This window comes from Balaenoptera physalus (assembly GCF_965194825.1).
Source record: "Balaenoptera physalus genome assembly, chromosome: 2".
NCBI lineage: Eukaryota > Metazoa > Chordata > Mammalia > Artiodactyla > Balaenopteridae > Balaenoptera > Balaenoptera physalus.
The window spans coordinates 146,893,792-146,906,983 of NC_138883.1; the positions used below are offsets into that span (position 1 = coordinate 146,893,792).

The 13,192-nt window shown below is 37.5% G+C and overlaps 1 protein-coding gene across 8 annotated transcripts in view; it reads right to left on the minus strand.

Annotated features, from left to right (window-relative positions):
* Positions 1–313: 313 nt before the first annotated feature.
* ZFAND6 (zinc finger AN1-type containing 6) overlaps positions 314–13,192 on the minus strand; it is a 73,539-nt gene continuing 60,660 nt past the window's right edge. For all 8 annotated transcript variants that reach the window (XM_082448890.1, XM_082448885.1, XM_082448883.1 and 5 more), the window contains 2 exons: positions 3,862–3,975; positions 314–1,227 (listed from right to left, as the gene is read on the minus strand). In XM_082448890.1, coding sequence (XP_082305016.1) covers positions 1,079–1,227; positions 3,862–3,975 — 263 coding nt within the window. In that variant the 3' untranslated portion in view covers positions 314–1,078. The remainder of the gene's footprint in view (positions 1,228–3,861; positions 3,976–13,192) is intronic.

A 13,192-nucleotide genomic window follows, 5' to 3' on the forward strand; every position in this document is an offset into this window, starting at 1 on the left:
GGTATTTCTACTTCACAATTCTCCAATTGCCGTGTTTGAGTTATGCTGTTTCTGTTTCTCTAATCCTACCAAAACGAAGCTTCTACTAGATGCTAATTCAGTGTGACAGAGTTCAGAACAGAGAATCAGACAAGAGCTAGAAAATATGACATGTTCAACTCACAGGAATGTAAGATCACAGTTTGTCATCCTAAGATTACTCACAAACAGATGTGAGTTCATCTCACAAAATTAAGTAAAGTAGAAAACTGAAGGACCAAAAGTCAAAATGAACTACCAGAAAGAATAAGAGAAAAAGTAATACAAGGGAACATTATCGTTTTCCTTTTTATTTAATCAAAGACTGGTAGATAAACATAAATACAGCACAATTACTTCAGATCATTCTTCATATTGTATACACACAGACCAATGAACGTAATCTGAAAGAAACCTGCAGTCAGCAATGAAATGCATACAGCTTTTCCTTCCCTCGCTCAAAAAAATTTAAAAACACACAAACTTCGAATCTCATCAGCACACACTCTCCTGTGACAAATGATTCAGACATAAATAGTGGGTGCAAAGAAACTATATGCTAACATATGTATACTTTGTTAATGAAAAACAGAAGCAGCCATAATGATTAAGATACATTCAGTTACTGATAACTAGTTGTGCCCTAAAGGGCATTTATCAAAAGAGAAATCGTGCTGCAGAGAAAAGCTATATATACATACACAATGAGAAAATAAACTGCAAGATTAACGCATGCATGTTTAATACTGGAAAAATCACAGCCCTCCGACATTTCTCCACGTTTTTTATAAAAGCCCTCTGCACTCAACTAAAATTAATATGATCTTAAAAGGATAATACTTGTAAAGTTTACTTAAGTCTTTTCAGCCACAGAAACTGCAATGTAAATAAATGTTCAGAGTCATTTTCAAAACAAAAACAAAAATCTATTCTTCTGATGACATGCATGATTAAAAGGTCTATGCAAGATACATTGCTCTACATTCCCAATGACTAGGAGAAAAAACCTCAAGTCAATTTTTAGTTTGCAGATGGTCAAAGGATTTTGTATTCCAGGAGTTCAAATCTTCTGGATCTTTTCACCAACAACTACTGGATTTTCTTTTCTGATTTTCTCAGCAGCATCAGCTTTGTAATTGTAAGAGCAATTGTGTACATCTGAGTAACGGTGTACACCACAGTAAACATTTCCACACCGACATTCAAACCCTGAAAATGGATTAATGCACATACGTGAGTTGAATGGAAGGTCTAAAAATATTAAACTCTCTAGCATAATTAATGTTAAAAAGATCATATATTTAGGGCAGCAATCTAAAGAATCATTCCAAACAAGCAGTTTCACAACCTAGTAACATTCTCAAAATCCATAGCTGATAGCTTCATTTCTTTTTCCTACCTACAAATAGAGGTTTGTATCAGCAGACCAAGTCATAACCACTTCTCTGAGCGCAAGTTTTCACCTGTGACACAACTGCTTCCTACCAAAAACAGGGTTGCTAAATTGAAAATGTGAAACACTCCTCAAATACTACAATGTGAAAAAATAAGCATACTGTCAGAAGGCAATCTTAAGATTTAATTAAGGAAGATGAAATGAAACTTTTGACAGAACTGTTAACAAATAGTGTAGTATATTAGCTTTCCTTGGCTAACCTCCAATGGAGAGGTGAACTGTAATCTGGCTGAGTGATTTAGAGCATGAGATGGAGTTACGGTTGCTTAAGTCTGAATCTATTTACTAACATAGGCAAATTACTTAGCCTCTCTGACCCTTAGCTTCTGCATCTCTAACTTTGGAATTGGTTACAGTAAGAATTAAATGAGGAAGTATTAAGTGCCTAACATATAGTAAACATGCAATAAATGCTACTTATTTTAGGGAAATGCCCCAAGAATTGAAGCCAAAACAGAGAAATAAGCAGTGTGGATAGTCTTTAAATAAAACCAGTCCTGCACCCCCAAATTAGGATTTTATGGTAATGATGGAATTGCTGGAAATGGAACATAGGAATCAATATTTTAAACATTGACATTTGATGTAAACTTCCTTTACCAAATTTTTTTAAACTTCAAAAAGATACTCTGTAACTTCATAATTTTCTTTTATTTTTAAAATTTTATTATTTATTTTTTGGCTGCACCACACGGCTTGAGGGATCTTAGTTCCCTGACAAGGGACTGAACCTGGGCCCTCGACAGTGAAAGCGTGGAGTCTTAACCACTGGACCGCCAAGGAATTCCCCTATAACTTCATAATAATGAATGAAAAATGGAGCCAAGAATAATACTAGACTGACAAGACAGAAATTACTAAGTCGCAGCCTTCTTTCTAATCATGAAGTCGAAGTTTCTGAGGTTTAGAAAGACAGTATTTGATGCTAAATATGTACACTTTAAAATGCCTTACTTGTTCACGTCTGTATTCTTTAAATAAATACATTTGCCAAGGCATGGGCCAGTCTTAAACATGTCTGATATCAGACTGTAAATCTCCTTTCCTCTTTATCTACACCTTAGCCAGACAAACCTTCCTAAAACATAATTTACTCAAAATCTTATCTCAGGCTTCCCTGGTGGCACAGTGGTTAAGAATCTGCCTGTCAATGCAGGGGACACAGGTTCGAGCCCTGGTCTGGGAAGATCCCACATGCCACGGAGCAACTAAGCCCATGCACCACAACTACTGAGCCCATGTGCCACAACTACTGAAGCCTGCGCACCTAGAGCCCATGCTCTGCAACAAGAGAAGCCACCACAATGAGAAGCTCATGCACAGCAATGAAGAGTAGCCCCCGCTCGCTGTTACTAGAGAAAGCCCACACACAGCAACAAAGACCCAACGCAGCCAAAAATAAATTTAAAAAAAAAAAATTATTTCCTCTTAAGCCAATTTCTTAGGCAGAGTATTCAGCACAATGCCTGGCACATAGTAAACAATAAATGGTAACTATAGCTGCAACTGTTTCCCATCAGTTAACCACAGTACACATCATGAGCCTTATCTCTATGGTGGTATCTAACCCCCTTCTTCACATATTTTGTGCTACAATCCCCTTTTATGGTCCCCTAAACATGCCCTATCCTTTCTGTGAGCTTTCGTTCAAGGTATTTTTTTTTTTTTTTGCCTGAAATGCTCCCATTTCCATCAGTTATTAAGTCCTACTCATCTTTCAAGACCCAGCTGAAATATTCTACCTTCATGACTTTGATGGGCCTCTACTCCTCTTCTTTTACATAAATTAATCACACCCATCCCTGAATTCCCAAAGAAATCTATTTGACTGCACTTAAATGTACTCTTTGCCAAATATCCAAGTAATATTTCAAACATTTTCTTCTCCCTCTCTTAATAACAATCCCAGCTAACAGCTCTGTTACAGTAGTCAACATGTATTGATTACTTATTGCGTGGCAGCACGCGGCTATCACCTTACATATACGAGCTCTCTGAACCCTCATGACAACCTGTGACTAGCCACTTTACATAGAGAAAGTACTTCACAGCTCACCAAGGACTTAAATATTCTCTCACACACAACAATTTCGGCTCTCTGAAGGCAGGAGCCACATCTTTGCCCTTTCACAGCACCTGGCACACTGACCTTACCTGTCTAATATTCTCAAACTCAGCTGAAATGAATTTTTTAAAAGAAAAGCTATTCATTTCACTATTAGGTATGTAATTAAAGCTACTTTTATTTAAGAAAATTCAGAAGGTGAAGCATATCCATTATTAACTCATATGGGAACAGAAACAATCTTAATTGAAGCCATTAATAGTAAGTCATGCATCATCATAAATAAAATCTTAATTTTAAACCATGTGATTTAGGCCCTTACCAGTAAGTCCCACTTTCTTTCTGCACATGAAACAGCGATTCTTTTTTTGTTTTGGTTTTTCAAGAGACTTGCTTTGCTCTTCAGATGGCTGCTGTGCCGTTTCTGATACTGAAGCTGATAAAAATAGGAAGGTGGTAAAATTTAATTATTCAATGAGATTTTGAAATTTGGGTGGTTGTTACCCCTCACCCCACCCCCACTGATCTGTTTATTCAGAGGATAACTGAGTAATTTACTTATTTACTAGCATGGAAAGATGCTCACATTAAGTTACAAAGTAGTTTAAATAATATGACCTCCTTTTGGTGAAATGCATATATGTATGTAAAGTATGCATGTATGTATACACACATGGAGAAAATCTAGACTATACACTGACATGTTAACAAGTGACTCTAAAAGCACTATATTTTCTAAAATTTCTAATAATTATGTATTTGACCAATAAAAGACATACAACACACAAACACTACTTGGGTATTCTAAGGGAGTGTGTAAGAAAATGGTCACATGCAAACTTCTAAATCTTGTTGAGCTCAGAACTATGTACATTTCAAAGACAATAAGGGGAAAAAGCCTGAAACCAAGATTTAGTGGAATACTAAGTATGTTCAAAATTCTCAGAATGTTTCATATAAAACCTTTAAAATATTGAGAATAAGACAAATTGATTAAAATGTTATAATTAAGATAATAAATTGATTTAAGTGTTGAAGCCAAGGCCAGCTGCACCAAAATTCAGGTCTAATTATTGCCCCTAAATCCTAACTAATGTGACCCCCGCCACTCCCTCTCACTAACTACCCTGGCCCTCCCAAATGCTGTTACTAGAGTTAGAATCTATCAGGTGACCTAGCAGACATGGTGTCTTGTTCTAAAACAGTCAGTGACTTGCCAGGGATCAAGGATTTAACCTCTCCAACTTTATCACCAACCAGTCCTTCTTCTTCAGTAATCTACTGCTTAACCAATCTATGGGACTATGCCAGGTACCTTTGCTGTGTACAACCAATTCAAAAGGGCTTCCTTTCTCTCATTTCACCTAGGTCAATTGCCCTTTAAAGCCTCCAGGAAACCCTGTCTCAGTTCTCTTGCAATGTTTCACTCTGATTACCCTTAATTCCCTTAAATACTCTCTACCAAATTCTGGGCACTTCACATGAGCCCCCTCTTCCATCCATGCTTTACACATTGCATCCAAATCATCTGCCTTACATGAGAATCTAATGATGTGCCCTCCAATGTTTAAAATTCTTTGACAACTCCCCACTAACCCCCAGGATAAATAAAGCCCAGAGGTCCTTCAGGATTTTTCTCATCCTTCTTTTCTAGCCTTGTCTCTCACCATTCATCAACAATACTCCATGCTTCAGCCATACTGAAGTATTTGCAGTTTCCCTGGACATACTAAATTCTCTCTTACCTCTGGGCTTTTTGTAAAAGTTGTCCTTTCTATGTGGAACAATTTTCCTATGCCCCTCTTGTCCCTCCTCCTTACCTGGCTAACTCCAAGGTGTCTTTTTTGTTTAAGCTTATATTATCAACTCTTACTCCATTCCCTCCCCCACAACTTAGACTAGGAAACCCTACTATGCCCGGTAGCACTTTCTGTACTATTATATTATAAATGCCTACTTGACTTAACCTGCCCTTAACCTTTCAGGGCAGGAACCTGTCATTTTCATCCTTGTTACCAGTGCCTCCTACTACACAGCAGGCATTCAATAAATATCTGTTGAACTGAATTAGTATTGAGTTATTTACCTATTGTATTTATGTGCTCCATTTCCCCAACTACACTGTAAGCCTGCTGAGGAGAGGGATAGCATCCTATTCCCTGTTCGAATTTCCAGCACCTATCACAGCGAACTACACACAGTAAGTAGATGCTCAAACATTTGATGTAATAGATTCTCACCTGCTTATGTTAACACATTATCTCATATTTTAACAAAATATGACAAAAGGCAAAATACCACAAACTAACAAATAAATATGCATGAATGAAGAACTCTATAACATGATTATTCCACCTGGACATTCTAAAGCTAGATGGGGAGACAGTGCTACCAATATCTACATTTTATTTTTGAAACAAAATGTGGATACATAAAGCCTTTTATTTTTAATAAGTAAATACCCTTAGAATGTAAGCTCTATGAGGGCAGGGGCTGAATATCTCGCTTACTGTTTTATCCCCAGCTCCTAGAACACTATCAGATAAGGTTTGGCTGTCTGTAAAGAGCTCAAAAATAGTTAACTTGCAATCAGAAAAGAATCTATTCTATTTATTACCTTTGACATCTATAAGGCATACTTATTCTCCCAAGCAAGTCTGATACTCAAATATACTAATATAAATAATGCTTTACTGGCAGTAACAACACCACTATCCCACAAGATTACATATTTAAAAAAACCAATTTAACTACTGAGACACAAACTTTGGTATCTGGAAATGGAGAATAGTGCAAATACATTTATCTGCTATGGATACAAATGCTACTGTATACCTCAACAGAGACATTTCACAGTATTAACCCTAAAGATCTGTCAAGGCAAATGGTTTCTCTTTAACTGAGGTAACTGCATAACCTTTGAAGTGAAGGATCAGGTGGCACGCTAAAAGCTTATAAACTAGGGTTCAAATTTGAGGCTGACCAATGTCCACTATCCTCATCAGACTAAGGTAACCTTAGCTTTACCTGCAGTTAGTGGCTGGTACCTGAATTTAAACATTTACCAAACGAATTCATGGGCAAGATGATAACAGTATTCTGTAAAAGTCTAAGATTCTTAGAAATTATTCCTGTTTCCCCAATTTTCATGTGAGATTTAAGATCAAAGCAAACCATAATTATCAAACTCTAAGTTATGTAAAAGGAAACAATCTTTTAAAAGGGCCATACTAAATAAATAAATAAGCAAGCAAGCAAGCCATACAGTAGACTAAGGGCCAAAGGGCCATACTCTTATTGAACCTGAAGCCAAAATAAGGACGGTTTCCTCAGAACTAGGCAGTTTTTCATATTCTGAATTGAGAATTGTAAACAGAGAATACCCACTTGTTAATGATTAAGAACAGGTGGCTGCCTGTGTTGCATCCACTGGTCCTAAAGGGCTATTTGGGAGGCCTATGCAATGGCATAAAGGCTGAGAGATAAACTGTATAGCACTTGCTAATAATTTTTAATGGTAATCTCAACTAGACAAAGCCTTCTGGCCACTACTTTAAAGATCCTTCAAAAAGCACCAGGCAGGTAAAATTAGTTTAACTACCCACATGGAGGACCACATTCAAGAGGAACAAGGCCCTCTGCTCTGGGTCCTGTGGAAGGAAGGAAGGAAGGAAGTGGGGGAGGGAGGGAGGGAAGAAAAGAAAGAAAAAAGTACACAAATATAACAATAAATACATAAAACTATTTAGCACTACCTGTTTGGGGGATAGTCAAGACACATGGTGAAAAATAAAACTGAACATAAGATGACATTAATACGCAATCCCCGAACATTATCTTACAGTAGATACAATATCTATGTAATATAACATATATCCCTTACATATATGGATATATGTTATATATATAATATAACATATATCCATCTATATAACTTGTCATGACAAGTCTCATTCAAGTATTAGACTAAGCATTCTGAGGGTGGGGACTATTTCTGTTCACCACTGTATACCCAGTGCTTACACAGAGCAGTTGCTCAACAGATATTTAGTGAATAAATGTACACTTTTACAATGACCCATTGGGATAAAATTCATTTCCCTTCTCTGGACTTCACTTTCTTACCTGCAAAATAAGGGGGAGGACAAAATGATCTTTATGTTATTCTTAGCTCAAAAATCCATTACAAGACTTCCCTGGCGGCACAGTGGTTAAGAATCTGCCTGCCAATGCAGGGGACACGGGTTCGAGCCCTGGTCCGGGAAGATCACGCATGCCGTGAAGCAACTAAGCCCCTGCGCCACAACTACTGAGCCTGCGCTCTAGAGCCCCTGAGCCACAACTACTGAGCCCACGTGCCACAACTACTGAAGCCCGCACGCCTAGAGCCCGTGCTCCGTGACAAGAGAAGCCACCGCAATGAGAAGCCCGCGCCCTGCAACAAAGAGTAGCTCCCGCTCACCGCAACTAGAGGAAGACCTTGCGCAGCAACGAAGACCAACACAGAAAAAAAAAAAAAAAAAATCCATTATAAAATGAAAAAATTTTTTAATATTCAAGAGAAAAATTAGCCTGCATAGTGGGCTAATAGGGTCCAAAAAAAATAGGGTCCAAAAAAAATAATGAGAATCATACATTTAATTTTATGTTTTCTAGCAGGTATGTTAAAAAGTAGAAACAGGTAAAACTAATTTATGTTATCATTTAAATACAAAATCAATATGAAAAGTATTAATAGAATATTTCACTTTGTCTTTTTTGCTACTAAGTCTTCAAAAGCACTGTATATGTTACACCTAGAGTGTAACTAGCAAATAAATATGCACTAAATATCTAACTTCGGACTAGCCACATTTCAAGTGATCACATGAGGCTAGTGGCCACCATCCTGAAGAGAGCAGCTCTGTAAATGAGATCAGTTTCTAACAGCAGCTATTTGGAGGCAAAATACTGTTACATTAATCCTTAAAATACAACTTTGTGCCATCTTACAACAAACAAAAAGAAGCAACCAACCTTCAAAATGGCTCTCTTCCCTTATCATGGATTAGAACCCAATACCTTAGAGATTTTCCATGACCTGATTCTAGACAATCTTTCCAACTTTAGTTCCAACACATACTTGTCTGAACTGGCCACTCTAGCAACTGTTGTTCTATCTCCCAAATTTCGTGTTTCCCTACCAGTATGCTTTTGCTTTTACAAACTCTTCTCCAGCAAAAAAGCCCTCTTCATGGTGCCTATCTTTCACATAAATGGAGTCATACAATACGCTGGCTTTTTGTACCTGGCTTCTTTTATTTAGTATATTTTCAAAGTTCATCCACGTTGCAGCACATATCAGAACGTCATTCTTTTTTATGGCCGAACACTATTCCAGTGTATGAATATACCACTTCTTGTTTATCCAATCATCTGTTGACAGCCATATGGGTTCTTTCCATATTTTGTTAATTATGAATAATGCTGCTATGAATATTCTTATATAAGTTTTTGTGTGAACACATTTTTTTCAATCTCTTGGGAATTAGGAATGGAATTTCTTGGTCATATAGTTAATTCCATTTAACTTTGAGTTAACTTTTTTAACTGCCAAACTGTTTCCCAAAGTGGCTGCACCATTTTACATTCCCAACAATAATGAATGAGGGTTCCAATCTCTCCACATCCTTAACAACACTTTGGCCATTTTTATATCTTCTTTGGAGAAATGCCTATTCAAACCCTGTGCCCTTTTAAAAATTGGGTTGTCTTTATTGTAGAATTATATTTCTTTATATGTTCTAATCAGATATATGATTTGCAAATTTTTTCCCTTTCTGTGTTGCCTTTTCACTCTTGATAGTCCTTTGAAGCAAAAAGGTTTTTAATTTTGATGTAGTTCAATGTGTCTATTTTTTCTTTGCTTGTGCTGTAGGTGTCATGTCTAAAGAAAACTAATCCAAGGTCATGAAGATTTATGCCTGTTTTCTCTTACAAGTTTTATAGTTTTAGCTCTTACATATTGGCCTTGCCTTTGATGTATTTTGTGTAAATTTTTGTGTACGGTGTGAGGTAGGGATCCAACTTTATTTGTTTAAATGGCCCAGCATCATATGTTTTTCCCCTATGGAATGATCTTGGCACCTTGTTGGAAAATCAATTACCTGTAAATGTGAGAATGTTATTTCTGGACTCTCAATTCTATTCCATTGATCTATATGACTATCCTCATCTCATACTAGTACCATGTAGTCTTGATCATTGTAGCCTGTATTAAGTTTTTAAATTGGGAATAGTTAGTCCTCCAACTTTGTCCAGATTGTATTGGCTATTATCACCCACTCTTTAAAAATCAATCTCTGATTTTTAATCCATACAAATTTCTGATTTTTAGTTGAAAGGGACTATTCCTCTCTGATTGTTCTGAACAACTGATGTGACAATTCAACTTGGTATGAAGAAAGGAACCCTCAGAGCTGAAAAGATTATGAGAATTCTAATTTACTCTGCCACTCAGTGCAGGGAGATCCCCTCTACTTTGTTCCTGACAATAAGTCAGCTCTCTGAAAACACTTCTGTGATGGAGAGCTCACCACCTTAGTCATGATTACATTCTACTGCTGGAAAGCTTCCATATTCTCTTATGCTAAGCCTCCCAAAACACTGGGATTATACAGAATAAGAATATCCTTTGTAGTTATTAACAAAACACATTTCATCTTCATTATTTCACTGACTTCTAATAACTTCTAAGGTGGACATGGTTATTATTCTCCTTCAAAAGTAATTAAAATAAGGTTCAGAGAAGAGGAGGTATCAAGATATGAGAACAGAACTTCTGAATCCAAATTCCGTATTCTTTTTACTCTGCTCCAATATCTGAGGGACTGAGAGGTTAACTGAAGTTAAGCATATTGTTCTAATAGAAATGAAGTATGATAGTTTAGAGTGCACAAAGACACTTAAAAGTTTTCGTTTTTAAAAAGCTAAGCTGGGACTTCCCTGGTGGTCCAGTGGTTAAGAAACCGCCTGCCAATGTAGGGGACACGGGTTCGAGCCCTGGTCTGGGAAGATCCCACATGCCGAGGAGCAACTAAGCCCGTGCTCCACAACTACTGAGCCCACGCTTTACCCGCAAGCCACAACTACTGAGCCCACACACAACTACCGAAGCCTGCGCGCTCTCGGGCCTGCATGCCGCAACTACTAAAGCCTGCGCACCTAGAGCCCGTGCTCCGCAACAAGAGAAGCCACCGCAATGAGAAGCCCACGCACAACGAAGAGTGGCCCCCACTTACGGCAACTAGAGAAAGCCCGTGTGCAGCAACAAAAACCTAACGCAGCTGGAAAAAAAAATTTAAAAAAAATTTTTTAAAATACAAAGCTAAGCTTTCATAAACTGGAAATCTGTCATTCCTAACTGATACTGTGTAAGTGAGGTACCGTTGTTTATTAAGCTAAAAGGCATAATTAAACGAGAAAGATGCAGTAATATGGTAAATTCTCAGGTAGACATGAAAAAAATTCTTCAGAGCTTCTCCGTTAAACAGGAGAAAAATTATTCAGAGCCATGAGGACAAAATGGAAGCAGTACCACCCACCTGGTGGCAACTTACCTAATTATAAGCAGAATACCTACAGAGAAAAAAAGCTGTTTCAAGGACACTATTCTGAAAACTCCAACAACAATGTTAGGAAATTCTGGCTTAGGCACACAGATGCTACTCTTGTACCCTCTTCCACCTGGGATGATCTTCCTATCTAAAAAAATTTCCCTTGTGGAATAATAAGGAAGAAAACAGATACCTGGGTAGGTCACCAAACCAGTTGATCCTACCCTGGGAACTGAGGGAGGGCTGGATATGGCAACAGAAACACACACAAGGACATCCTAGTCCAGGAAGCACCACAACTGTCTAGTGGAAAGAATAATGGTCTAGAGTCAGGTGCCTAGGTTCCAGTTACAGCTCAAATGACCACAGGACTTGAGTCAAAGACTTCTTCTCTTTTCGTCCATCTATTAAGTAGATGGAAAAAATATTCTCTGCATTTGTTCCTATCAAATAGGGAAATCACAAGTACATTATGTGTTATGAGTGTATGTGTATATATACACACACATATTCGTGTGCATGTTTATAATAAAAGACATTTTAAATTCAACAGTATAAGATATTTTTTAAAAACTAGGCTGTTAAGAGATTTTACCCATTGAAAACTAATCCTCTCAAACTCAGATGAAACTTACATCTGATTGTTCAAAGATTCTGCTATGCTGAAATTATGAATGCTAAGTTTTTAAAAGGTACTTAAAAGTTAATACTGGTTTAACTTACAAGTCATTGAAATTACAGTGAAAAAAGGAGTCTATACAATGTAAAACTCCCCTACAATTTCTCCTAATATGGCATCAAGACCACCGTTTGCATTAATGTATCTAGGGCTATGTGGAGAAAACTATATTGTTCTCCATACACCATAAATGTCACTTCCTATTACATTAGTTCACCAACTTACAATCTTCATTTTTTGTCACACTTGCAAAACAACTGCTAGTTTATTCTTTTTCTTAAAATAAATAAATTTATTTATTTATTTTATTTTTGGCTGCGCTGGGTCTTCGTTGCTGTGTGTTGGCTTTTTCTAGTTGTGGCGAGCGGGGGCTACCTCTTCTTTGCGGTGCGTGGGCTTCTCATTGCGGTGGCTTCTCTTGAGGAGCACGGGCTCTAGGGTGTGCAGGCTTCTGTAGTTGCAGTACATGGGCTCAGTAGTTGTGGCTCGCGGGCTCTAGAGTGCAGGCTCCGTAGTTGTGATGCACGGGCTTAGTTGCTCCGCCGCATGTGGGATCTTCTTGGACCTGGGATTGAACCCGTGTCCCCTGCCTTGGCAGGCTGATTCTTAACCACTGCACCACCAGGGAAATCCCTGCTATTTTATTCTTAAGCAGCATATATTTTCCCACTACCAACATTCTAAAATTTGTTTGATTGTAAGACATAAATAACACCTTCATGGTTGGCAGCCTATTTTCATTCTTCCTTACTTAGCTCTCTCTCAAAATTGCTAAGCAACCCTTGCTTCTTGAAAATTCTCTGTTGACATCTGTGGCCTAAAACTAACCAGGATCTAGATGACTTCTTCCTGTCCCCTTTGCTGACTCATTATCCTACTTGCTCTTCTTGATTTTGCCTCTCATTTTCAACCTGTGCCAAGGACTTCCAAATCTCAGACATAATACTGATCATACATCTAAATACCTATTAACTATCTACAACCTCCAATTGAGATTTTAAGTTTTGAAATTTGACCACTTCCAATTTACTCTATCTAAAATCTTGTCTAACCATTACTTCTTTCAACCTCCCGGTCGCAAACAACCACACCATTGCCATTTCAACTGTCATACAACTGAAAGCTTTAATACCACCCCTGTCTTATTTCCCATGTCTAATGGATAACTAGATTTGGGGAATTTTTCTATTTCTGCTTTTAAAATATTACTTATCTCTGCCCGTCCTTAAATTTTCCTATTTAACTAAAAAATAAAAATTATTCACATACTATTTATGAATATTTACAATATTATACTGGAATACTTATGTTGGCCAGACAGTACATTTTTCTATAGCAAAATCTACAAAGAGGCAAATTATGCCAATGATTTGCTGGGC